This window comes from Procambarus clarkii, chromosome 26 (genome assembly GCF_040958095.1).
Source record: "Procambarus clarkii isolate CNS0578487 chromosome 26, FALCON_Pclarkii_2.0, whole genome shotgun sequence".
Lineage (NCBI taxonomy): Eukaryota > Metazoa > Arthropoda > Malacostraca > Decapoda > Cambaridae > Procambarus > Procambarus clarkii.
Window position 1 is genome coordinate 8,731,799 of NC_091175.1, and position 25,823 is coordinate 8,757,621.

Below are 25,823 nucleotides of genomic sequence, written 5' to 3' on the forward strand. Positions count from 1 at the left end.
CTGAGAGACAACAGAAGGGCAGGGAAGAGCAGCACGGAGAGTAAAAAAAAAATACATATTCCAGTCCGCCTTATCAAGGCGCCTCCGAGGGAGGGAAGGGAGAGAAGAGCAAACGGAAAAGAAGGGAATTAGGATGGGGAAATGGTCGCGGTTATGAGGGTAATCAAGGATTTCTATATATTCTTTAATTTTATGTTGTTAAATATGACCGAAAAAGTAAGATTAATAATTCTAACACGAATTTTCTCAATATTTCTTATGTTTCTTTTTACTGTTTTACCCACTTCAAGACTCCGTACCAATATAGAAGCATCAAGAGGAAGTATGGGCCAATAGGCCCTTTGCAGTTACTTCCATTCTTCCCTCTCATTTATCCAATTAATACCCATTGTTCCGTGTTCTGTCTTGTGTTGGTCAAAAGTTTGTTCACCTCATCCAAAACTGTTGCAACATATCACCTCACCCAAATGCGAGTATATAAGACAAGCTGTTTAGTGTTAGCATAAGTAAAACTCTGTTTTGTGTTTTCAGGTTACAGTTGTATGTGTGTAAACAAAAGTCTTTGAAAATACAATAAGTTATTACGAAACGCGTTCAAGCGTCGCGTCAGACTAGAAATAAAAATGAATTTTGGAGAATTGATTTTTCAATTACAATCGACAGTAAAAAGAAGCAAAAGAAATACTGAGAAAATTCGTGTTAGAATTATTAATCTTACTTTTTCGGTCATATTTAACAACATATGTTTACAAGAAAGACTGCTACCAAAATATACTAATATTCTTTAATTTTCTATATATAGTATATTCTTTCATTCTTCTATATATTATTTAATTGTATACAAATAAGTTAAAAAATTACCCGGGAGTAAGGCAATTATTATTATTATTAATTGATTGATTCATTTATTAAAAGAAATTATGGAGAGCCGACCAGTAGGGAGCGAAGGTTCAAAACTTCCACCAATGAGAGGGACAAGCGGAGACTTCGTCCGAACGCAATTGTTGGAGCGCCATTCTCTTAATATTGGATGACAACTGCTACACTGTTATCATCACCCAGGTCGCAGTATCCAACCCTCAAGCACACACACACATACATACACGCAACACACACACATACACCCACGCACGCAATATACACATTCACAGGTCCGAGTCTTCAAGGCGAGGATCGGGACGAAGAGCGTTGGGTGCAGTTGACAACAATGTGTTCGAAGGGAATGATGGTGGTTAGTGTGTTCTTAGGGACCCTGTGCTAGTTGTGTGTGTTTGTGTGTGCAACTGCTCGACTCCTGCAGGTATGTCCATCGTCCTCTCCTCTCTTTCATCTTTATATCAAATATCAACCGTGTTTACTTTGGTTTTCACTTGTGACTAGAGAGGTAGGAGGGTGTGGGTTGCTTCACCCTAACGCGGCCGTAGGGTTATGTGGCCAAGGGTGTATTAACCTACACTATAGGTACATAAGAATGACGGTAACTACAGAAGGCCTATAGGCCCATACGAGGCAGCTCCTATTTATATCTACCCAAATTCATTTGCAAGAACGTCTTGAATTTAAGTGCCTCTTGAATACATCCACCTTTGTTCTAGCAATATTTCTAATGCTTGCAGTGTGGGTGTTGAACAGCTGTGAACCTCTGCTTGTTCCTATGGCACCTCTACTCTTTACTAGTTCTATTCCTCATTTCCCTCCTTATCTTTTGCTCCAGTATACTGTGCAAATTTGGGACCTGGCCTGCAAGTATCTTCCATGTATATATTATTTGATACCTTTCTCATCTTTCCAAAGAATACATTTTAAGAGCTTTGAGGTCCCAATAATTTAGCCATTTTGTCGATTCTAGGCGGGCCATATATGTTCTTTGTATTCCCTCTAATTCAGATCTCTCCTGCTCTGAAAGGGGAAGCGAGTACTGAGCAATACTCGAGACAGGACAGCACCAGTGATTTAAATAGTGTTAGCATTGCTGTTGAGTTTCTGGATTTGAACATTCTCATAATTCATCCTTTCATTTTCCTGGCCTTTGCTATACTGTATTTGCTCGGTTATTTTCACTAAATGTCGGGTAATCAGACGTCATAATTCCCAGATTTTTTACATGTTGCTTTTCTTCTGAGTAGGTCTGATTGTGTCCTGTACCCCGTGTTTCATTTAAGTTCCTCGTTTCCACCATACCTAAGTACCTGGAGCTTGTCATCGTTAAACATAATGTTATTTTCAGTTGCCCAATTGAAGACTATTAATATCTGCCTGCAGTTTTTCAGTGTCTTCTCCAAAGGAAATTTTCATGCTGATTTTTGTATCATCTGCAATGGATGACACGAAGCTGTGACTAGTATTTTTGTCTATTTCTGAGATAAGAATGAGAAATAGCAGCGGCGCAAGGACTGTGCCCTGGGGTACTTACTCATGGATATTAGAAAATATTTTTATATTGTACCCAAAAGTTTGCTAATGCAGGCTAGTAGATTCACATCACATGTCTAGCAAACTATCCTGTAATATGGCATATTAGGTGAACCTTGCTAGCTCTTTACCTGTACTCCATAATACCCCATCATAGAATAGGGTAGCAGCACACTGTTGTGTACCCAAGTTTCTTAGTGATTTAGTTCTAATGAATACAGTATAGTAATTGATTAATAATGTAAATTTTCACGAAGGCATTGAACAAATTTATATACTAGTTTTTATTTTGTAGTACAGTATTTTAAATGTTATTTAATTTGTGCATTTATTTTAGAAGTGCACTAGTGTACAGACGAACTGACTAGTGTACAGCAAATGTTATTTTTTTATCAGTATGATTCAGCATGGGTCGTCGTCGTTTATGCAAGGGGACATATTCGAAGGCCCCGGTAGTCTCAGAGACAGAGGAAGAGAAACGTGCCCGTTACAAGCAACGTAAAGTTATTCCGAGATTTGATGACCTTTTTCTTAACAAAAATGAAAATGCCAGACTTGACTCTTCAGAAGACTTTATTGATACCCTTATTAAAGGAGTGAAGGTAAGGAAAAATTAACATGTTCTGTAACATAATCTCTTAAAGAAGTAATGAATGATTATGCATAAGATTATACAGTAATGTATTAGTCTTATTCTTGGATTGCTGGTTGTCTCCCAGTAAGGCCAAAATTTCAAGTGGTCAAAATAGATTTGCATTTCACACATGTTGCAAGCTCCCAAAATTATTTATTACCTTCATTTTTTTTATATTTAGCTTTTGGCTGCCCATTTGATTTTGGATCCATAATTTCCTTCGGCCTACGTTGGGTTATATTAAAAAAAAATCACAATGACCTACGTTCTTGAGTAGTGGCATTAAAATGAGTTTTTCACATTGAACAAATAAAGGTTTTGATTATTTTCTAATAGTTAATTCAGTTAACTAATATCAGCCTGCTATTGTCTCCACAACAGAATTATATATATATACATCTGAATGCAACCATTGATATAATTGGCAATAAATATTTTATCTTTATTGTGCTGAAGCTGCCAGAGAATTCGATAAGTGCCGACTACATGTGTCCACTTTCACGTACAGTATGAGTCATTCAGACAGTAGGTAGATGCCTTGACACCCCCTTCCTACAGACCATTTGATATCATTTTATACTTGACCTTGACAGGTACCATAAACAGTCTATATTGCTTAAGAGCTTTTCCACCCAGGCTAGTGTAGAGGGGCACTTCCTGTTTGTAAACACCTTGGTGAAGTCAAGAAGATAGTGGTTTTCCCTGAACATTCTCATTGTTAAAAAATACAGTATTTTCTTTATCAAGACTTGTTACTTTATAAATATCGCTTTCATGTGACAAAAGCTGCAGGAACGTGCAAGCCATAGATCACCAAGAACTCTAACTAACCCAAGCCGGATTCGATGAATGGTGTGGAGGTCACGGTTGGTACTGTGTACGTTTGGGGGTGGTCCTGGACGTCATGGGTTCGAATCTTGGTCGGGGTCATTTAGAGTTCTTAGTGATATCACTTTCATACTCAGTGCTGGGGTTGTTACAATGCAGTCTGTTAATGTTTCTCATCTATGAGTGCTTTATTATGCCCTCTTAAACATTTGAATGTGTGATCTACATTTAGGTGTACAGTACTGCATTTGTTTATCATGGAGGCTGTTCCTGAACTATTGCCATTTGAAAGTTTTGTATATGGGGATTCATTAAACTTGTGTGCTTGTTAATAATCAATGTGCATGTATTATAGTGTACAATACTGTAGAGTAACATTTAATTTGATTGAGAACTTTCCTTTTAACTGTTTCAGTCTGTGGATATCTCTGGAGATACTCGGCTGAAGATCGGCTCTAACCGCCGTAGAAAGCCTCCTGCATTCAACAGTTTCTTGGGTAATTCTACTTTGAGTGTGAGTCGCATTTCTGCGAATGATACATTTGACAAGCTTGTTGGGGATGAGAGGTACGTGTACATTGTCATTTTAACTCTGCATACATTTGTTCCATTTCCTAATTAATACATCTACCGTTATAAATATTAGTTTTATGTAACAGTAATTTCTCCACTATGCTATTTCAGTTAATTTATTTTGTACTCATTTTTAATTAATGGTGTCAAAGCGGTGTACTGTATTGGAGTCTTGCTTAAATGCAACCTGGTTGCAGGCGATGAGTCACAATAATGTGGCTAAAGTATATTGACCAGACCACACACTAGAAGGTGAAGGGAGGACGACGTTTCAGTCTGTCCTGGACCATTCTCAAGTCGATTCGACTTGAGAATGGTCCAGGACGGACCGAAACGTCGTCGTCCCTTCACCTTTCAGTGTGTGGTCTGGTCAATGCAACCTGGTTCACTGGATGTCTAGCCACAATGATAAGATACCATTTTGGCTATAAAACTTCAGCACTAAGTTTCAATGGAAAACAATAAATAAGTGGTGGAGCAAATCCATGTACTGTAGTTTAATAACCAAGGTTTGTCAACTTTCTTAATATTAGTTCAGTCTATCCAGATTTCCTGGAACTTCATATTTTATGATATGTTGTTATAGATTAGTTAACCTAATGAGTAACTGTTAAGTCTGCAGCAATGCCTCTGAATTATTGAGCTGTATCCTGGGTTCTTAGGTTGAAGAAATTTTCTGGTGGGGGTGTCAAACCAAAAAATGTTTTCTCACAAAATGTGCCTTTTATGAATGTGGATATAATGATGTATAATCAAGGTAAACTAAGATATAATGAATGTGACTTGAGCATCACGTACGCGTTTGATACACGTAAAGAATTTTTTTTTTTTTTTTAATTTTTAGCTGTTTATTTTACAACTCTGAATTTATTATTTTCAGAGTTCCTCAAACATCTCGGGTCATCAACAGCCCATCAACATCAGGAAGTTCCCTTGATTTTAGTGGTATCTTGTATAAATCCCTTCATGCAAATGTCCCTGCTCGGAACCCAAAGAAGCCACGGGGTACAAAATTGCAATCTTTACGTGAAGTTAAAGAAGTTAAAGACACTGAAACTGATGTAAATTTTGGCAGTGCAGCTCTTCAGCTAGATAGTGATCATCTCTCCTTCGAAAAAGAATGTGCTGTCTCCTGTGCAAAGAAAAAATTGATAAAATCTCCGTCACTTTTCTCCTCGTATGATTACTCTGATGTAGCTAATGATGAACATGTGCAAAGTGGTGATAATACTAATCAACTTACCCCGAAAAAGTTACCATTGCCCTCAACAGACACAAAGTTAACAGAATCTTTCCAGCTGTTTTCATCAGAGGATGAATTGTTGGCTATTACTGATGATGAGAAGGCAGCAGGGCAACCAGTCTGCAGGGAGCGCAGGCATAATAAAAAGCAGGTCACCAGTGAAATGCAAGGCAGACAAAATCTTCATGCTAAAAAAGGAAGGCATAAGAAAAAGAAAGATGTAATGGCTATAGTTACTTCTCCCTCTTTAAGATATAAAGATGCAGTGAAAGAAAACATTATGCCTGATTTTAGTATAGTTAATGAAACAAAGAAATTAAATTCTTGTGAAATCTTTGAGAGAAAGGTACCCAAGATTTACGTAACACGACTTTCGGAGGCAGTAGTTAAAAAATATCTTGATTCTGTAAATGTGTCATCTATAGAAAATAAATTAAGAAACCCCTCTTCACAGAGTTTTTCAAACCATAGCGACAGTTTAACAATAGGTTGTCAGCATTCATTGTACCAGAAACAAACGTGCAGAATATCTGAGAAGTCCCATGGGTCACAACATTCTGGAAAATCTAGTGTTAAAAGTGATATGTGCACAAGTACTCCTGCAGATTCTAGTAGGCATAAAACAGTTTTGAGCTTTCCCACATCTTCAGATGAAAATATACTCTCGCCAGTACCCAAGGAGAGCGGAAACTTTACTTTGGAATCTTCAGTATTTGACAGCCCATTGGTTCTTGCAGAAAATGACAGTGATCACAGTTCCTCTTCAGTGAGCAAATATGAAACTTGCAAATCGTCTAATACATGTGGAGTTAGTGATAACATTAGTTGTGAGACACAAAATAATAAGCCACAAGGAAGTTGTTACAATAGTTCCAATCAAATATCAAGGGAGCCATTCAAGAGTGTGTTAATTCCTGCATTTAATTTGAGGGGCTTGAAAACAGAATCATCCTCTGTCAAAGTCTGCCAAGAAGTTCATGTTGCAGACCTGTCAAAAGCAATTGCAGTTGAGAAAATGAGAGAGATTAATATAGAAGAGTCTGTTAAACTAGTTACATTAAAGAAAAGAAAACGTGAGAATAAAAGGCTTGTCAAAAGATTAAATTCACGTACAGATTTCTCTGCAGCAGAAAACTCTGTAATCCTTGTAACAAAGAGAGAGAGGGATACAATTAACCTAAACTATATCCTGCCAGGAAAAACAAGGAAATCTTCAGCAGTTGCACTAAAGTCGAACTTTGAATTTTCTCCGATATCGTATAGTCATTCCAAGAAAAAAACTTTGGAATCGGTATGCCAGATTCGAGGATCGACTGATGATGACCAGTCCATAATTCTAAGACGAAGATCTAGAGCTACACTTGGTAGAGAGAAGCAACTATTTGTAGTACCATCACCTGCATTACCTAAAAGAAGAATTTCAAAGAGAATATACAGACGTTTGAATAATTCCGCACAAAATGCGAAATCTAGTAATTGCTCATTAAGATTGTCTGACAATGAGCATTCATCATTTCTCACAGTGAAACCAGGATTGGAATGTAGTGCAAATGCTAATTTATCTGCAGCTGAGCTTTCCATTATTTTGACTAGAAAGCGAGTTTCTCGGCATTTGTCAAAAAGAGAAAGTACCATCTCTGTTAATGTTACAACTGGTGAGGAAGATTCACAGTATCTTCCACAATTGACAGTGTCACAAAGAATGTCTTGTAAGGGGTATGTTACTACACGTAGAAATGTAAACAAAGGAAAGAAAGTAGAGAGAGTATTTAACATAAGCAAATTGTCTGCAAACAGTAGAAAGGTAGGATTTAATTGCTCTAGAATCAGCACTTCATCATATGGTAGTTTATTGAAGAGCTCTCTTATTGACAACTTCAAAAAACGAAGAAAAAGTATGGCAGACCAATTTGTATATCGTAAGGGAAGGTATAGTAAAGATTCCTGTAGTTCAAACTCCTATGAGGAATGTTCTTCAAACTCCTATGAGGAATGTAATTCAACCAAAGTGGATACAGAAAATGTTTTGTTCAGTGGTAATGAAGCTTTAACAAAAGATGGGGATGTCAGTATTACCAGTGACCTTCTGTTGCCAGAATCTTGTGCATTAATGTCATCTGAATGTCAAGAAGCTTCTTCAGTCAAGGAAGACCTGGAGAGGCCTGAAAATCTAACTGAAATAAAAGAGGGTATCGCACTTCTGGGATGCAAACGGGCAGCATCTCAAGGTTTCGAGGTTAGTAGAGAATCTACTAGAAATTCTGGTAAGGCAAAGGCAGAGTCCAGAGATTTCATGCATTTGCCTCCATTTTTGAGTTCTACCAATGAACTTGAGGACTATGTATTGTTGCCCATCTGCACAATACCTATGAAGCCGGGAAAAGGATGGCGAAGACCCTTTTCTAGCATAGTTGTTCCAGAGGTTAGTTAAGATATGCTTGTGTATACATTCTTTATACTGTGCTAATGTATACATACACCCATTTATACATGGATGTTTTGTATATAAGATTTGAAGTGCCTTTTTCTTAAGAATTTTTGCTGATTTTTGTTTATAGAATTTGAGGGCTGTAGTTAATATATTTATGAAGATAATGTATATGTATAAGGTCTATGTTGGAAGTAGAACACACGTTGAGAGTAAAATGGTATAGTGTTTGGGAAGTAAGTAGAGGTGCCTGTGAGGATAGTCAGTCATCTCTAGAAAAGAGGTTGGTAGAAGTTAAGGATCAAATTAATAAGCACAGTGATAAAATGTTGAAAAAAATTGTTAAGAATGTTTTAAGAATTTAGTTTCACTGTATAGAATGAAAGGGTATTTGCTATTGATTTTAGGAATAAATGGAGGCTAATGGTTATTGTGACAACAAAAAAATCATGGTGTATGCAGCGACTAATGAAGTGCACTAGCTAGGTAGCTTGCTTGGAAATGCAGTCAAAGACAGTAGATGAAAGCAGAATTTAGAACAATAGCATATAAAATGATACAACTGTGCCAAAGTATAATTCTCACTCAACCCTGGAATACTTTAAATCGGTATAACTTTGTCCACATTTCTTAACTTTGGTGATTCCAGTATGCAAGTTATGTTTAAATGAGAAGTTTTTCTCTTTGTCAGCGCAAAAATGTTTAATTTAATTATCCCTTTTTTCAGGCTTCACATAATGCAGTTGGGCAGAGTGACGGTGAGTTATTAAGTCTGTTGTTCATTAATTGAAATTGGCTAGAGTATTAATGACTGTAGCAGCGTTAGTTGTGGCAAAGTGTGCGTGTTGAGGAAACATTGACATGGAGAAATAGGGGAGCAGTACTGCATAGGTAAACAGTTAAAAATATTTAATAATGACACCCATTCATTAACTTATTCATTTTATGGCATCAGTGTGTGCCAGTATTTTGACACTCCTGCAAATCTTTTACAGCAACACCGTGCAACTTCATAAGACTAGCGTAGAAGGCCTGTGGCAAATTGTCAAATGCTGTATAGGGTAAAACATAACGCATTCTTTCTCTCCATAAACAATGGCCATAAGGAGCCGGTTGGCCGAGCGGACAGCACGCGGGACTTGTGATCCTGTGGGCCTGGGTTCGATCCCAGGCGCCAGCGAGAAACAATGGGCAGAGTTTCTTTCACCCTATGCCCCTGTTACCTAGCAGTAAAATAGGTACCTGGGTGTTAGTCAGCTGTCACGGGCTGCTTCCTGGGGGTGGAGGCCTGGTCGAGGACCGGGCCGCGGGGACACTAAAAAGCCCCGAAATCATCTCAAGATAACCTCAAGATATCTAGCTTTGGTCTCGGTTATCATGTGCTGTTCACACTTGTTTCCCTCATCATAACACACCAGATCTGCCTGTCTTTTTTTGGCCTCCATTGTCATTCAGTTTTCTCTTATTACTCTTGCTTCACAAGTTTTATCATTCATTTTCTCAAACTGATTTGTTACTCATTAATTGTATTGTATTTGTTTATTGATAACTAAAGTGAGATGCATGATTCTTCATGAAATATGAACATTGTTAATCTTTGATACTTATTGATGTGAATGGAATTAATAGTTTTACATATTTAAGCATAATATTGTCATTTCATTTAAGAGAGGTGATATAATTTTGATGGCCCCATACAGCAAATTAACAAATAATACAAATTATTTTATTCAGATATCCGACGACAAACGGTGCACTGCATGTCGAATAGACTAAGAAGATCCTCAGTCCTGCGTATGTCATCCAACCCATCAGAGATAAGTGAGTACTGTATTGAAATGTTATTAGACATTAGTAGACAAACATTTTTTATTTCACTTTACTATCGACGCTTGTACTGTATAGCACCAGAAGAAGTGGAACATGCTGATGGTCTTAACTCTTGAAATGTACATTCCTTCTTACAACGTTTGAGCCATGGTATGTATAATATCCTAAGATGATTTAGGTACTGTTCTTTGCAACTTTTGAACATCATTGCCATCGTTAACTGTTGCCTTTGTTATTTTAAAGGTCAAGTAAACATCTACCATCTTGAAAAGTGACAAGATTTTTTTGGGCAATTTTCTTATGCTCAGGGAATTGTTTTTAACAATTTAGGAAAACAAATGCCTTGTTTTCAATGCTGTTTTCCTGTGCACATACAGATAATACCTGATGCAAACTTTGCACATTGCAAAGGTTAATTTATCTAGGGTTGTTGAAAGGGACCTGTTGACTGCACATGGTATTTTTTTAGGCGACACAAAATGTCGTACAGCATGATGCAAGTTGTCGACTAAGGGTTACATTACTCATCGGACAAAGTCCAGTATTTGCAATATAAGACATGTTAATTTTGTATTTTCTAGCATGTTGCCTGAATGCTGTGAAAGATTTTGTACTCGATTTAAGGGATAATTGACTTTCAGGAAATAGATAAGTCACTATGGTATCTAGAAAATGGGAAGCTCTTTAGAAAAGAAAGTGCTAATGATATTTGTTTGAATGTGAGACGATGGTATTGTATTAATGTCAAAATTCAAGACTTGAAACTACAGATATGGACAATCTGAGAAGCACGTACATTATTGGGAGAATAGAGAGATTAGTATTTTAAATGTTGAGTGCAAAAGTCGATCACCTGTTTGTGGAGAGCGTTGAAAATATGGATGTTAGTCTGGTGAAGTGTTTATGATTGTTTAGGGAGGAGCAGCAGCAACAAAGGAAGGCTGGCCTAACATAGGCACTACCTGTGCCATACCAGTCTTACAATATGTATTCCGTGTGGAATTCCCACTTGAAAAAAAAAATTAGCCAAACTTTTGAATGTCCAAAGGATTGCTATAAGACTGATCCCTGAACCAATAGAACAGAGCTACTAAAAGAGTCTAGAAGTAACTTACCCATGCTGGGAAAAAGAGGCTACATTATAAAGTTTTTAATATCTCTTTTTATAAAGCTGGCAGAACCAAAATGTTTGGTATGAACTCCGGTAGCACCAGAGGATATGCGTAATAGCTAGAAACTTGGATGAATCATAGGGTTGAAGCATTTCCTCTGTGTGTGTCTTAATAGTGAGCATTTAAAATGAGTTAATTGGGGAGGTGGTTGAGTAAAACTTTATGAATGGTTTTAATAGGAGGTAGGAAAAGTGGGACCATAGAGCTGAAGCTTAACCTTTAAGAACATATAGGTGAGTAAACAAATTGCTTCGAGACTGCGTACATGGTAACCAATATAAGATGACAGTTTTTCCATTAAGAATAATTTTAATATATGAAATGACTTTTTGGGAAGTTTTCATGGGGTATTGTTATTGTAAGTTTTTATTTTTTGGGGATTTTTATTTTATACTAGCTATGTCTTCTATTTAATGCTAAAGAATAGTATTCATGGAATCAATAACATATTTCCCCACACAATGGGGAAATACAAAACTGATATGATTACATTCATGCTATTAACCTGGGCAAACCTCTCGTGCTGAAGGTTCTCACAGTATAAGTAAGACTCGTCTTGGATATACAGCAGGTATATAGGGTTAGCATATAGATTTTTCATTACAAATATTTTTAACTTATTGTTTTATTATTTTTAAGGTCACAGAATAAACCAGATGGGCGCTAACCCAAGGGAAATTCACAATCGATCAAAAACAAAGCTTCAGATTTCTTTAATCACTGAGAATGATAGTACTGAGGCTAATTTGATATCTATAAATCCTCGAGATCATGTGTTGGTGCTGTGTGATCAAGAGGAGCCTCTACCCCTCACTGATTGCTTTACAGCTAGGTGAGTCTGTGAATTGAATGGTTGATATTATCTGATAACATTTTTGTTATTGATTTAGCAATATTCATGCATACACATCTATAAAGAAAGTCAGATATTAAAAAATGAGTATCCCTGGTTCATTCTTTGTTATTCACATATATAATTCTGAATTAACAAGCACAATTGTTGGTAATGCATTATTCAGCTTGCTGAAGACTATAATAGTAAAATGGCAGTGCAGTACTGTATTTATTTATAATTTGTTTACCCTGTGGGCATGGGCATCTGTCCAAATAAGCCTCATGATTTTTTCCTGGGGTATGCATCACTAATTTAATGTCCAATGATTTTATTTCCCATTGCTTAGATGGGATTTGAACCTATTCTCCTCTTTGAGCCTCCTGCCTCATTAATTAATAAGGGGACAAGACAATTTGTAATGTTTCTAGTCCGTCTTGGGTTACAAGTCGCTCATGCGTAGCTTTTTATCAGTGTGGTTAGGATCAGTGTCTGTGGAAGCTACTGAAGTACTACTCAAATTGGAGGCATTTCATTGTAGTCGATGAAATATTTTCCACAGGTAATGAGTTGATGATAATGGGTTGAGACCTAGCAACATTGCCCTATAAAGTATAATATGCAGTAAATTTATTAACAAAGGTAGCATTACACAAATCTGTTGCACAGCTACATTAATGTACATAGACTTTATAATGACCACAATATTATTGATAAAAGAAAAATTGTGTTTAACGGAAATTAATTTTTAATTCCACAGCCGTCTAGCTTGCTGCAAGAAAATTGGGGAAGGCGTGTATGGTGAAGTGTTTATGACGCAACCCAATCCCACTTCCTTGGAAGGAGCAACAGTTATGAAGATTATGCCCATAGAAGGGAACATAGATGTAAATGGAGAACCACAGAAGAAATTTCATGAAATTCTGTCTGAGATTGTTATTTCATTGTGAGTAAAGCAACTTTTGGAAGTTGGTGTTTAATGATTAAAAATAATGTTTTAACATAACTACCAGTATTACTGACAATGATTTTAGCCATTTTTGTTATCGGCTGTTTTTTCTTGCAAATGCGTGCTAAAACAATATACGTAATCCTTAATTTTAAGAACAGTCTTCAGAGAATTAGATATTGTTTGCAATTAAATACAGGCACAGTATTGCATAGGTTACCCAGTATCCTAGGTTAGACTTAGTTGGCTGATAAATTATATTTTTTACATACCTAGGACAAACTAAGCTTAATGATAGTGCTTTGTGCGACCACTTGGCATTAATAATTAAATATACATTTACTATTTGCTTTCTGATTTGAATACTGTCACTCGATAGGATGACCTGCATTTGGTGACCAGTTCATATTATTTACCCTTAAAGTGCACAATTAAAATAACAAATTTAGCTTCTATCAAAGTAAGTTAAAATTGTGGAATATCTGGAAAAATATTTAATAAAAGTATCATTTAATTGGATAAACAAAATTTCAAATTGATTGAATTCTGATATTGATATAGACTTCTTAAATTTAGGAAGATAGCCCTTATTTTAAACATTTTTCTTGTAAAATTTAAGGGAAAATATTAATAAATATGGGTGTGAAGATAATTACAATAATTATTCTTAAGCTTAATTATTTTTACTAAATACTTTTGTGCATGATGGTACCACATGCTTCTAAACTCCAATAATACATTTGTATGTAAAATAATTAATGTAATTTTATTTGTAATAATTGCCAGAGAAATGACACATTGAATTTATAAGCAGAATCCAATTCACAAATTTGTATAATGAAAAATGGTTATTGACATGACCCATCATTTAAAAGGCAATCAACCTATTATAACTTGTTAAACTAACTAAAATTTTACACAATGATTTTTATTTTACCTAGTGCAGACATTGTTTTTAATAGGCTTAATATTTTTATTGCAAAGTATTCAAATCCAAACTTGCCTTTACCAGTTTGTGTAATGCTTCTTAACTCTTTGCTTACTGGTAGTGTAGTGATTTTCCTTTCTGAAATTAACACACACAATTTGAATGCTTATTTTCCCATCATTGGTTATTGCAAGCTACTGTTGCATAGCTTGTGCACATATCCTCAAGAGACTCATAGAAACTTCAACAACATTAAATTACATTTTGTATATTCACTTTTACACTATTAATCTGTGTCTTTTACTAAAAAAAAAAAAATCCCTATTATATAAGTATGTGACAATTAGTCCAAATTTGCAAAAAAATCGGGCATTTTCAGTAGTGAGAATTGATAGAATAAAATAAATATTTATCCTGATTTCAAATTCATAAAATGATTATTTAACATTTAATAATTTATTTTTCGTTTCAGGTAGTAATTTAAATTTTTATAAATTATAGTTATAATTTATAAAGTATAAACCCAAAAAGATTTTTTTAATTGAACTGCTATTATATTTTAATTTTATTTAAAAAAAAGATACTTTTTTTATTGTATTGTAAATTAATACAGTACATAACATGTACAGCCGTGATGGGTAATAGAATGTGCTTTGGTGCTGCTAATGTCAGGGAGCCGAGGCCCAACCAAATAGGAGTTTCACTACATTCAACACTGGCATTTTCTCACCCACATAGTCTTCAAGGATTATATATTTGTTCAGGGCTTTTCTTGTTATCTTTTTTCTTTCTTATACATAATTGTTTCTTCACAACTTCCTGCTACAGTGCCTTCTATTACTGATTAACTCTAATTGATCTCCATATTCCTGACCTGTCAGGATTGAACGGCAGCATTCATTGTCTGACTGTGCATGACCACTTTAACAACCCCATTCTGTTTGAAGCTTGGACTCTCCAAAGATTTACTTGCCTTGAAATGCTTCTTATTGCACTTATTTTTTAAACGTTTTCCTAACTCGCTTTAATGACACAATGTATTATACCCCATAGAGAATTAAGCAACCTACGGGAAGCCGACAATGAAAAGAACTGGTGTGAGAACTTCGTTCATGTCTTAAAGTGCTGGTGTGTCCAGGGCAGTTATCATCAGGACTTGCTTTGTCTCTGGGATGAATTTCATGAGAAGAAAGGTAAATATTAAATTCTAGATTAAACTGTATAGGCATAATTATGTGGTTGCTTTTGCTTGAAGGTGTAAAAGCGCCTTAAGTATTTATTCATTTAATCCATAGCTATCCTTATTAGTACTCATCTAGGCTGCCTCATTATGATTGATATTTGCATTTATTGCTCTACCTCCCATACTTCAAGTTTTTTCCTGTACATCTCTCCTTGTTGGGGCCCATGGTATTTCCTGCTGGTATTGAGCCTGATTCTGCCTTGAGCATTTTTGTTGGGTTGTGTTTAATGTGGATAAATTTCAACCATTTGTGTGTGACCACTGTCGGGTGGACTTGCCTTCTGCCTGAGCCCCCTTCCTGCATGACTACTTAGGCAGCGCAATCATGTTTGTGGGCGTGTACATTACAGTTTAAGTGCATACATTTCCCTGGATTCGACATCATTTTGGCTTTATTCCTCAATTTATTCCTTGCAGGGGGGGGGGGGTAGCTTGGATCACTTTAGTACCTTCCTTGCTAGCTCCTTCAGGGTGTGGTCTTGTATGCTTGGGGGGAACCCAGTTTTTACAAACCAATGGGAGGGTTGAAGGCCATTGTTGCTGGTATTTTGGCTGGTATGCTGGTTTTTGCTGGTAGCGCAGCAAGCTACGACATTCTCAGCACAATCAATTAAGTTACATCTGGAATCTTCTCGGACGTAGGTTCGAACCCTCATCACGGCCCTTGTGGATTTGTTCATTTGATGCATCACGCTATTGTAATTTTGTGTGTATTGACATTGAATATATTAATTCTGGGCTGCAAACAAGGAACCTACATGTGCCTGTTTTTTACAGTCTCTATATTGCTTCCTGTGTTATGCAAGTTCCAGCACTGAGGTACAATGCTCTGTTGCCTCATTAATGGTCAGTTGATCTATAAAATTAAAAAAAATTCCTGGTTGTAGGTATGATACTTAGAGATGGTAAAAATATATATTGAGGCTGTACAATGGAATCAAACTAATGTCCCTGACCAACACTGGCAAAGCAAATGCTTGTTGGTTTGTATCATTGAAACCACAGAGCATTAAGATTGGTTCTGAAATCCAAACTGGCATTGTGTGGCAGCATGCTGTGATGTTTTCAATTAATTTGGAGAAACTGTTATCCACTAATTTTTGGTGGCTGATCACTACTGCTTAGGTTTCCATGGCGCATGAATTTTGCTGCATCATTTTTTGTTTAAGAAGGGCAATGTGTCTGGATGTCTTTGTTTTATCCAATGTTGAAGGTGCTGTAGGTTTTATAAGACACAGATGGCTCAGTGTGGGCAACTTTACCATGTACAATATTGTATTAATCAGGATTTCAAATTTTAAATGAGTTTCACCATAGGCTGTAATTTCATTATGTAATGAAGTGCGTTCATGCAAGTACATTGACATTATTTGTCCCCAGAGTCTGATAATGATCGTCCCGATATATTTCTTGAGGATCAGTTATACATCGTGCTGGAGTTTGGACACGGTGGTGGCGACTTGGAAAGTTTTGTTTTCAACAATGCCCGAGATGCTTTGGCAATCTTTCTCCAGGTAATCTTTTGTGCAGTCTATTGTAGATTTGTATTTCACATATATTTTTACTATACATGTATTTTGCTTATTTGATTTGTTTAATAATTTAATTTTGGTTTAAAATATGTTGCTTAGGACACGGAATGGAATGTTTGAATTTCTGTAGCATGTATACTGTCCTCTATATTTGTGAAAAGCATAATGCATGAAGGTTATATGTATTAAAACCAAAATGTCGCCCTTTCATTATATCATGCATAACGGATAAAAAAGCACACACACTAGTACAGTAGTTGTCAACGGCAGCATCGTGAGACGAGATCTAGTGTATTTCGTAAATTGTCATATACAGTAGGGGTGTATGACAAATACACTCCTTTACAAACTGCATCCACCTATGTTTGTTCCTTACCCTGTCCCATGAACAATGACTCCCAGCTTCTTCACACTTGAATCCTTCTACAGTCCAACATTTCCACTCCAACCTTAAAATTTTCTCAAACATTCTCTTCACTGGTCTTCTATTATCCTTTTGTATAACAATCGCTAACCATTTCAATGCGCTTTCCTCAAATTTTCCACACATAGACAATCGTACTCCACATCTGCTGGGCAAGTTCATTTAAAAAATTCTTTTTCTATTCACCTAATATCACATGCTTCTTAAATTATGCTTTTTTTTTTTATTGCATTTATTCCAAACAATTCTGTTCTTTTTAAGATGTATATGAATCATTGAATTATTATTCATAGTTATTTATTAAGGTTAATTACCAACAGAAGATGTAAAAGCAGTTATGCATCCCTTGTCTTATTCTTCATACAGTTTATGAATTCATTTTCATATGTGATGAAATCATATTCACTTTACACACACAAATCACAATAATGTGATATATCAAATGAATAATTCCACAAGGGCCGTGATGAGGGTTCGAACCTACGCACGGGATGCGCCTTAGTCAACTGTGCCACGACATGGTAAAAGAATTGCAACCTAGTGCTACTGCACTCACTAGAATCCCGAAGCTTCTCTGAAGCCCAATTGGGGTTTCACACAATTCCCCCATTCGCAAATTCCCCCCCCCCCCCCTGTCCTTGTGGATTTGTTCAAGTTCACTTAAAAAAAAGTTGATTCCATACTTGCACTCTTAAACAATACCAGAATTCTACTTGACTTGACAAGGGTTGATAAGGCTCATTTTTATATAGAATTTTAGAAATTACTTTGGTTGGTTCCAGGAAATTGTTGTGCTTTAGATTTTTTATTTGGACAAGAAGATATGTGGAAGTTGTAACACAATAAAGATTACAAACTTAAGGAAGTACTTGTATTTAATACTGTTGGTCTTTTATATCACTTGATTGTATTATTTTCAATTGCAACAGTGAATCAACTGCTACGTTTATTTTGCCAAGGGAGAAAGAGGGTGTCGGGGTTGGGTGGGTAATAGTCTAGTGCACATTTCTTTTCTGTTGTGACTAGATTGCTTACTCATTCAAGTCTGGTTACCCAGTCCAACTGACGAGTATACAATGTGGCAGTTGTAGTTTTCCACGTGATAAATTATGTTTTGGTTATGACGTTTAACACTCTTGAATTGTCTTGTCAGGCATGGATATATATTGTATGGTTTAACAGCTATGTACAGGGAACATTAATTTTGATTTATTTCACTATGAAGCTTTCTTGTGGAATCTATTTTTTGTTTTTGCTTTTACCATATTTTGGCTAGTGTAATTTGTGTTTCCCTTATTTCTCTACAAATTTTGCAATTTTCAAGCAGTATTATGTTTGGCTGTTTTGTAAACTAAGAATTGTCATTAAAGATGTCATCCAAGGGAACAAAGCATTAGCAGGCATAAATAAATTTGCTAGCTCAATTTGACATGTCCATGTATGTGAGGATTTAGTGTGTGTGAATGTACTGTGAGTTATATGTTGCTGTATTGCACAAAGCTTGTTGCCAGGAAATTTTATTAGGTAAAGCCAAGCTAATTTTGTTAAAGCCTCTTGCTTCTTCTGGCCACAAACAGAGTAGAGAAAAATTAGCTGCATTAATGCTGTGAGTGGGTATAAATTCACATGGCTAATATTAAATAAGTGTCAAATACAAAGGGTATTGAAATGGGCCAGGTGATACAAGACTGAGAAATATGCATGAAGGAGTAGAGATATCTTTCACCAGGGGTGGTTTGATGTGAGTTTGCTCAAGATGCAAACTCACTTGAAAGATTAGGCTTCAACAAGACAACACCCGCCAATCACATGATGAAACTACGACATTGCTACACCATTCAAACTAGTTGTAACAAGGGAACAATGGGGACCAATCCATTGTGTGTTTATAAGGTGCACTGTCTTATTTGTAGGTAACTCACAAATGCATTTTAAAGTTCATTAATTAACAATTGGTATAACAGCTATTAACTTTAAAAATGTCTTTGATTCATAATTAATAGCTTGAAACACAAGAAACATGGCCTTTGTGAAGATGGTGGTAATGTGAAAAGTTGTATAGAAGTTCATCTATCAAATCAGCCATATGGGTCATAGATAAGAGTTTGGGGAATTGTCAAAAGTTCATCCGTGAAGAATGCATGGCCAAAATCTTGCATGTTTCCTCAGTTTGCCATTGCGGTAGATGGTGATTTTGAAGACTTGGCAACAAATAAGTGATACAACTATTAATTTTTTTTTTTATAATAAATATAATAATTGTGTCCGGGACAGGAAGCCAGAATATATTCATACACGTTAGGCTTTTATCGAGGTTTGATTACTGACCCCACCCAGGATGCAACCTCACAACAAGCTGACTCATTCCTGAGCACTTACTTTCTGCTGGTGAACTGGTGCATTAGGTGAAAGGAAATGTGCCCAAGCATTTCTGTCCCGCTTGGGATTTGTACCCGGAATTCTCGATTGTGCGTCAAGAACGAACCAGTCTGTACTACCAGGACTCTTGAAAAAACCCAAATATCTTCATATTGTGTGGTTGCCAGAAATGAATGTTGTATACTGGATGATTGACTTGGCACCTTTCCTTGAATAGCAACATTGACGGCTTCTTCCACAAGATGTGGTGACAGTCAACTGAGGCTGAGGAAGATACAGTACTTGTGCAAATTCAATAGTTTATGGATTCCATGTTTGAGCTAAAGAGCTACTTTGAGAAATTAACTTGTATGAAGAGGAGTGTGTTTCATGTGCATGTAAGGGCAAGCATGTTAAATGTACTTTTATTCACTCTGAAAATTAAACAAGAGGGCATGTTACAAGCCTTGTATAAGGATTGTTGGAAGAGGTTTGGCATTGAAGCAGTTGCGTCAGGCTCGGCAAATGAACTATCTGCCTCGGGTTTATCAAATGATACTGCAGCATCTTGTCGGACATATTTAGCCGCCAAGCAGCACCTCTTCCAACTCATAGCCACTCCACCAACTTGTTGAGAGTATATCATAAACAGGGTGAGTACTATTATTAATTTTGTTTTATTTTTTCACAGGTTGATACCTCATATTAAAAATATCCAGTTAACTGGCAATTCTTGGCCCCGACCACATTAAGATTTTTTTTATTTAAAAGTAGGCTTTTATCTGTGCCCAGGTATGCGCGATGCAAATGCAATTGTTAGCGCTAATAATTTATAAAAATGGGGATGAGTGAATGCACTGTCATGTGTCCGCAATACGTAATGGGTAGTAATAGAAGGATCATTTATTACTATAATATTTACTATATACTATAGTACATGTACAGTAATACAATATTTCCTTTGTACGACTGTGGCTGAGTTGGTTAAGGTAGGCGTCTGGGAATGACCAGATCGCAAGGGTATTTGTCACTCCATTGCCTCAAAATGATTTTCATTGATATATCGTACCATTGTGATTTCATTGCATTCCTTTTACAGTATATATGAAACCACTTTTAACTCTTGCTTTGAAAGTAATGCAATACTGTGTTTTTGTCTTTTTAGATTGCATATAGCTTGGCTGTAGCTGAACAAGAATTGGAATTTGAGCACCGAGATCTTCACTGGGGCAACGTTTTAGTTGCTCAAACTAAAGAGACCTCAATTAATTTCAAGCTGAATGGGGAATGCTACACTCTTCAGACTAATGTAAGTTATCTAAAGTCTAGCTTACTACATTATCTCCAAAACATTCCAATACTGTACTTTGTTATACAGTACAGTACTGTACTTCCTCTAGAAGCTCTGAAAGGTGGTATCTTCAACCACTTCTTGTTCAAACTCATTTCACTTGTTTACTGAGTCTAGCTTATTTTGAGGTGGTGTAGAAAATCAGTGTCCCCACAGCCCAGTCTCTTGACCAAGGGCTTCTGATCAAGAGACCAGAATCTGTTGTTGAACACCTGTATAGTCTTGAAGTGCTTTTAGCTGCAAATGTTTACAGAATTTTCTTGTACTTGCTGTTTCCTTTTCATTAGAACTATTGAACACATTTTGCCATACCTCCTGGTCTTGCAAAATATTATTAAAGTATAGATTTTTTAGAATTGATCCCTCGAATATTTGTTGGGTATAAATTATGATTTCTCACATTTTATCACAAGTCAACCCTGACTCCATGTCGGGCTTGGGAAGTAGAACAACGAAAGCTCATCCAGGTTCAGTATTCACGTCTAATAACTTGATGTTTCATTGAAAGTTTTCTGCACATTCTCCATGTCAGCACTTTCTGAAGCTTTGAATGGTGCCATTAATGTGCAACAATTTCCACTCTGGGCAGTTCTAGTGTCTAAGAGCACCATCATTGATTTGGCACAGCTTATTTGAATGGTTCTTGTTTTCCTGCCTATAATTTGTCTTAGTTTTACATCTGTTGTGTTCTTCAAAATTAGTTTTCTACCCTCAAGAGTGGCCAGTTTGCCATGTGCAGACTCTGATGCTATTTTTCTGCTCCTGTGGTGGATGACAGTATTCCACTGCTTTTTCAGTTTCATCTGTCACCTTCCTGGTGCTCAGTATTGGTGGGCTTTTTTCTTGTTACTTATAAAGGACAAGACTCGCTTGTCTAGAATAAATCCACTTTTGCTTGTGTTAGTTCTCTAACTGCATTTTCTTTTGGGTAATGGGAGCTGACTGGTTTTTGAGTAGATATAGGCGTTCTGTGTCTTTCATGTGGTAGGAGTAGGAAAGACACGTATTTTCTAAATTGGACTTGGTGGCCTCGTTCTGACTAGGAAGGCAGCCTAGTAGTTCAATGTCCAGGTTCCTGTTCTTTTGGAATTAGGATCCTGGCTTCTCTGGGTCTAACCTGTAAGTGTGCTTGGCTTGAAGTTTTGCTGTTGCTCTCCATGCCTTTCTCTCCTGAGGTAGGGGGACTTAAGTAGGTCATGTGTGTGTTCTTTCTGCTATTGATTCATATATTCCAACTGCAGTGCACTGTAACTTCTTCCTTGAAAGATTGAGAGCTTTTGCTTTGCTTCTTAGTCTCCTGCTCAAGGTTGGGCCTCAGTTGATCTCAACTGTTGCTCTGCCTGCTTTGGCTAGGGAGTCGCCTTTATTTCTTAACAGATTTAAACTGTTTTCCATCAGGTTCTTATATCACTTAAATCTCTCTTGACTACAGATGTAAAGGCATCAGCTGACTATGCAGGCGACGAGTCACAATAATGTGGCTGAAGTATGTTGACCAGACCACACACTAGAAGGTGAAGGGACGACGACGTTTTGGTCCGTCCAGGGCCATTCTCAAGTCGCTTGTGCTTGCCACAAGCCATTCTCACAATTGACTTGAGAATGGTTCAGGACGGACCAAAACGTCGTCGTCCCTTCACCTTATAGTGTGTGATCTGGTCAACATCAGCTGACTATGATTAGCAGACCATCACAAGTGAAATTGCCTGAGAGCACATATTGCTGGGTTGTTATTTCTAGTGTGACATGCCATGGGGCACATGCCACAAATGGTTAATAATCTGTTTTGCAAGATTGGTATAATTCTTCTATTATTAGCTGTATTTAAACAAGTATAACAGAAAATTATTATTATTTACTTATTATTTATTACTTATTATTTATTACTTATTATTTACAGGGAGTAAAAGCAACAGTGATAGATTTTACTTTGTCAAGGATGAAATTGCCACATTGTGTTGTATTCAACAATTTGGCCGAGGACCCGTCGCTGTTTGCTGGCGAGGGTGATTACCAGTTTGAAATCTACAGGCAAATGATGAAAGCCAATAAGTAAGTTTTTTATATACTGTTATTTCTCTATTTTTCACTTCCATGAGTAGGTTGGCTTTTAGTGTTAGATGTAATTTTTCATATTTTGTGACAAGGTTGAGTGACAGTGTCACTCAACCTCGTAATTTTCAAAAAATCACTTGACCATTTTAATTTCACTCATGGCAAAACTTGAAATAAATGACCACAATGTGAGTAGAGCTTATTGGAGGGGACCAACCAGAGATCACCTCAGCCAACTGAAAGATGACTAATAGTGCGTATTTGTAATTTGCTGTGCAAATTACCCGATGGAGAAGTATGAAAGTTGTTTTTCTTTATATAGCTATGTAGACCAATCATGTTTACACTTCTCAAATTCATAGATAGAACACAAAATATTGTTTAGAAAATGTACAAGGATTATGAAGATTGAAATTTTTGTTCAGAGCCCCAAGAGACCTGGAACATTTGTGGCTTTGTCAGGTGAGGGGCCAGAATACAAGTGTGTTATAAAGGTCACTTGTCCATTCAAATAGTATACACAATACAATGTATATAGTAGTATGGATAAACAAGCACCACCACACTTATAGTCACGTATATAATATGTCGGTAAGTCTTCTTACTAGTAGATTTGTGGGTTATAGGATCAAGGCTGCCCAAGTTTGCCTATTGGGGAAATTATACATAAATGTTGAGATGAAGACTACACGCCAGAAGATGAGGAAACAACGTTACGTCGTTGAAACGTCCTTGGCAGAACTTTCACTTTCCTGTACCGTTATACAGTAGACTTTAATCGGCACACAAAAATCGACTTGATAATGGTCCAGAAGGATCGAAACGCCGTTGTCTCCTCATCTTCTGACGTGTGGTTTAGTTTTTATATCTTCAGCCACACTGTGACTCGTCTGTAAATATTGACTTATTACAGAAAACAGTAGTGTACTTAAAATGTATTTTCTGTGTAGATTGTAACCTGTCTCCTGCTTTGTGTATAAATACACATGTCATATTGCCATTCTTAAATACGTTTCAAGTCTCAATGGCAGCTAAATTTATAAGATAAAATAATTTTGTTAATGTATTGAGTTAAATTATCTTTTTAAATCCATGAGAAGAGACTAACAGATGTGTGTGTGTGTGTTAAATAATAGTTGTCAATTAGGAATTAAATTTTTAACTAGTATTTTTATTTTTTGCTTTGCAGGAATGAGTGGGAGGCCTTTACACCGTACACTAACGTATTATGGCTTCACTATATCCTGGAAAAGATGACGTCTGACTGTTATTTTAAAAATGTAAAGTCCAAGGTACACAAGAGTAATTATGAACAACTCATCAAATTCAAACAACAAATGCTTAATTATGACAGTGCTATGGATTTTGTATTAAAGAGGGAGCAATATATGTGATAATTTTCATATCTGTAAATTATCCTTTATTTTATAGTACAAATTTTTGTTAGGTTTTTGAAATCTGCATTTATTAATGTGCAGGTATTTTGTAATATAACTACCAGAGCACATCTTGAAAGAGAATAATACATTAAGGGTTGTATCAACTCAGAATTACAGTATTGTATTAAGAGTGTTAATGCATCATTTAGTGAAGAACTTTTGCCAGAAGCTGGTAAGAGGAAACTATTATGTTGCAGATAATGAGCTACAATATTGTTCTATTATACATAAACCATTTTTCTTCCCTTTTCTTGTATTTTCTCTAATCACCCAATATTTTTATGTATATTATGTTCTTGTAGAATTTACTTTTATACATTTTATATAAAAAAGTTTTCTAAATCCAAATGGGAAACATGTACAGTACTGTATATATATATTGTACATAGATTGATGTACTGTACTAAGAAGAGTAGCCTTCATTCTGTGGGCTGTTGGTTTTTCTGTGCCCAGATTCAAGAGGATTTATTGGGCATAAAGCCAGGCTTTCCTGTTGTTGCATTGAGTAATAAACCATTTTCCTTTCCCTGTATTTTTCCTCTAATCACCCAGAATTTTTTTTTTGTTATGCTGTATGTGTGTGTTTCAGCCATCACTTGCCCTTTCTGTATAATTTAAGTTTTCACTGCAAGCCAGAATTAACGTTTTAGTTATGTGAACCTAAATGCCACACACAATTTAGTTGATTAAAGCAGTTTGGCTAAGTCTTTAACTACTGGTGCAGATAGGCAAGTGATACACAGAATATTACTGGTAACCACCCTTTCAATGGGGCTTCACCTTGTGGTGGTGTATTTGGCTATCATAAGCTGAGTAGGAGGTGGGGGGGTTGCCTATGCCCCCTCTTCTGTCAATCTCCAGGTACTACATGTGCGAAGAAACCATGTGGAGGTGCCAGTTCGGATAATGAGACTACTACTATGGATGGGTTACCCCCGAAGAAGGGGTCTTTGTGTCTGAGCTGGGGTGAGAGGGAGAAAAGGGGCTTTGCAACGGTGTTGAAAATTGATGTGGTAGGACAACCATTAAAAAGCAGGAGCACTGCTTAGGACAATGTTTTTTCCTGCATTAGCCAGCATCCTTCCTCCCGTGCTACCCTGATAGGTGATATTCCTGGGTTTTGGGGCCCAAATTTTGATAAAAATAATGCATGTAGACTGGTGTAAGATCGGGCTCCGGTGGTCCCAGACCCAGCTTCATCTTTGACTCACATTACTGAGCCTCTCCATTTTCCTGCCACTTCCTTGGTAGAGATGACTTGCAAGTCCCATCACCTAGAGTGATTTCTCCTTTAGTTGTTACAATTTTACATTTTACTGCCCTTCTTAATGAGGAAACATGGTGCCATCCTCTCAATCACATGCATTTTCCCTTAACCACTGCTATATACAATATGTGTAGCCCCATTACATGGCCGAGATATTTTAATGTCTATTATGAATACCTTATCCAACCAAACAGCACCTTGTTGACTCTGTGGATGTGTGTTACTTTTAATCCCTCCTGAACTGGCACACATTAATTGAGGTTCCCTCTAAGGAGGCAGCTGACTGCTTAGCTGCCCTGATCTGCACTGGTGAGATGCTAGTTTG

The 25,823-nt window shown here is 36.6% G+C and overlaps 1 protein-coding gene across 3 annotated transcripts; it reads left to right on the forward strand.

Annotated features, from left to right (window-relative positions):
- The first annotated feature begins 964 nt into the window (after nucleotides 1-964).
- On the forward strand, nucleotides 965-24,757 carry LOC123756754 (uro-adherence factor A). Of its 3 annotated transcripts, none has more exons than XM_045740055.2 (13): nucleotides 965-1,231; nucleotides 2,809-3,014; nucleotides 4,290-4,441; nucleotides 5,328-8,112; nucleotides 8,846-8,876; nucleotides 9,853-9,939; nucleotides 11,760-11,952; nucleotides 12,713-12,898; nucleotides 14,883-15,022; nucleotides 16,453-16,586; nucleotides 20,552-20,695; nucleotides 22,638-22,789; nucleotides 23,982-24,757. In XM_045740055.2, the coding sequence occupies exons 2-13, from the start codon at nucleotides 2,820-2,822 to the stop codon at nucleotides 24,184-24,186; spliced, it is 4,404 nt and encodes a 1,467-aa protein (XP_045596011.2). In that variant the 5' UTR covers nucleotides 965-1,231; nucleotides 2,809-2,819; the 3' UTR covers nucleotides 24,187-24,757. The 3 variants fall into 3 exon arrangements, with proteins under 3 accessions (XP_045596011.2, XP_045596010.2, XP_045596012.2); XM_045740054.2 differs by having other exon boundaries at nucleotides 1,159-1,300; XM_045740056.2 differs by having other exon boundaries at nucleotides 1,159-1,300; nucleotides 5,328-7,926.
- Nucleotides 24,758-25,823: the final 1,066 nt, after the last annotated feature.

What these genes read in the sequence shown, in the direction of transcription:
- LOC123756754 (XM_045740055.2), top strand. Translation starts at nt 2,820, where the DNA reads ATGGGTCGTCGTCGTTTATGCAAGGGGACATATTCGAAGGCCCCGGTA. An exon ending in CTAGCATAGTTGTTCCAGAG is followed by an intron (nt 8,113 to 8,845) that starts GTTAGTTAAGAT and finishes CCCTTTTTTCAG; the next exon opens with GCTTCACATAATGCAGTTGG. An exon ending in CAAATGATGAAAGCCAATAA is followed by an intron (nt 22,790 to 23,981) that starts GTAAGTTTTTTA and finishes TTTGCTTTGCAG; the next exon opens with GAATGAGTGGGAGGCCTTTA.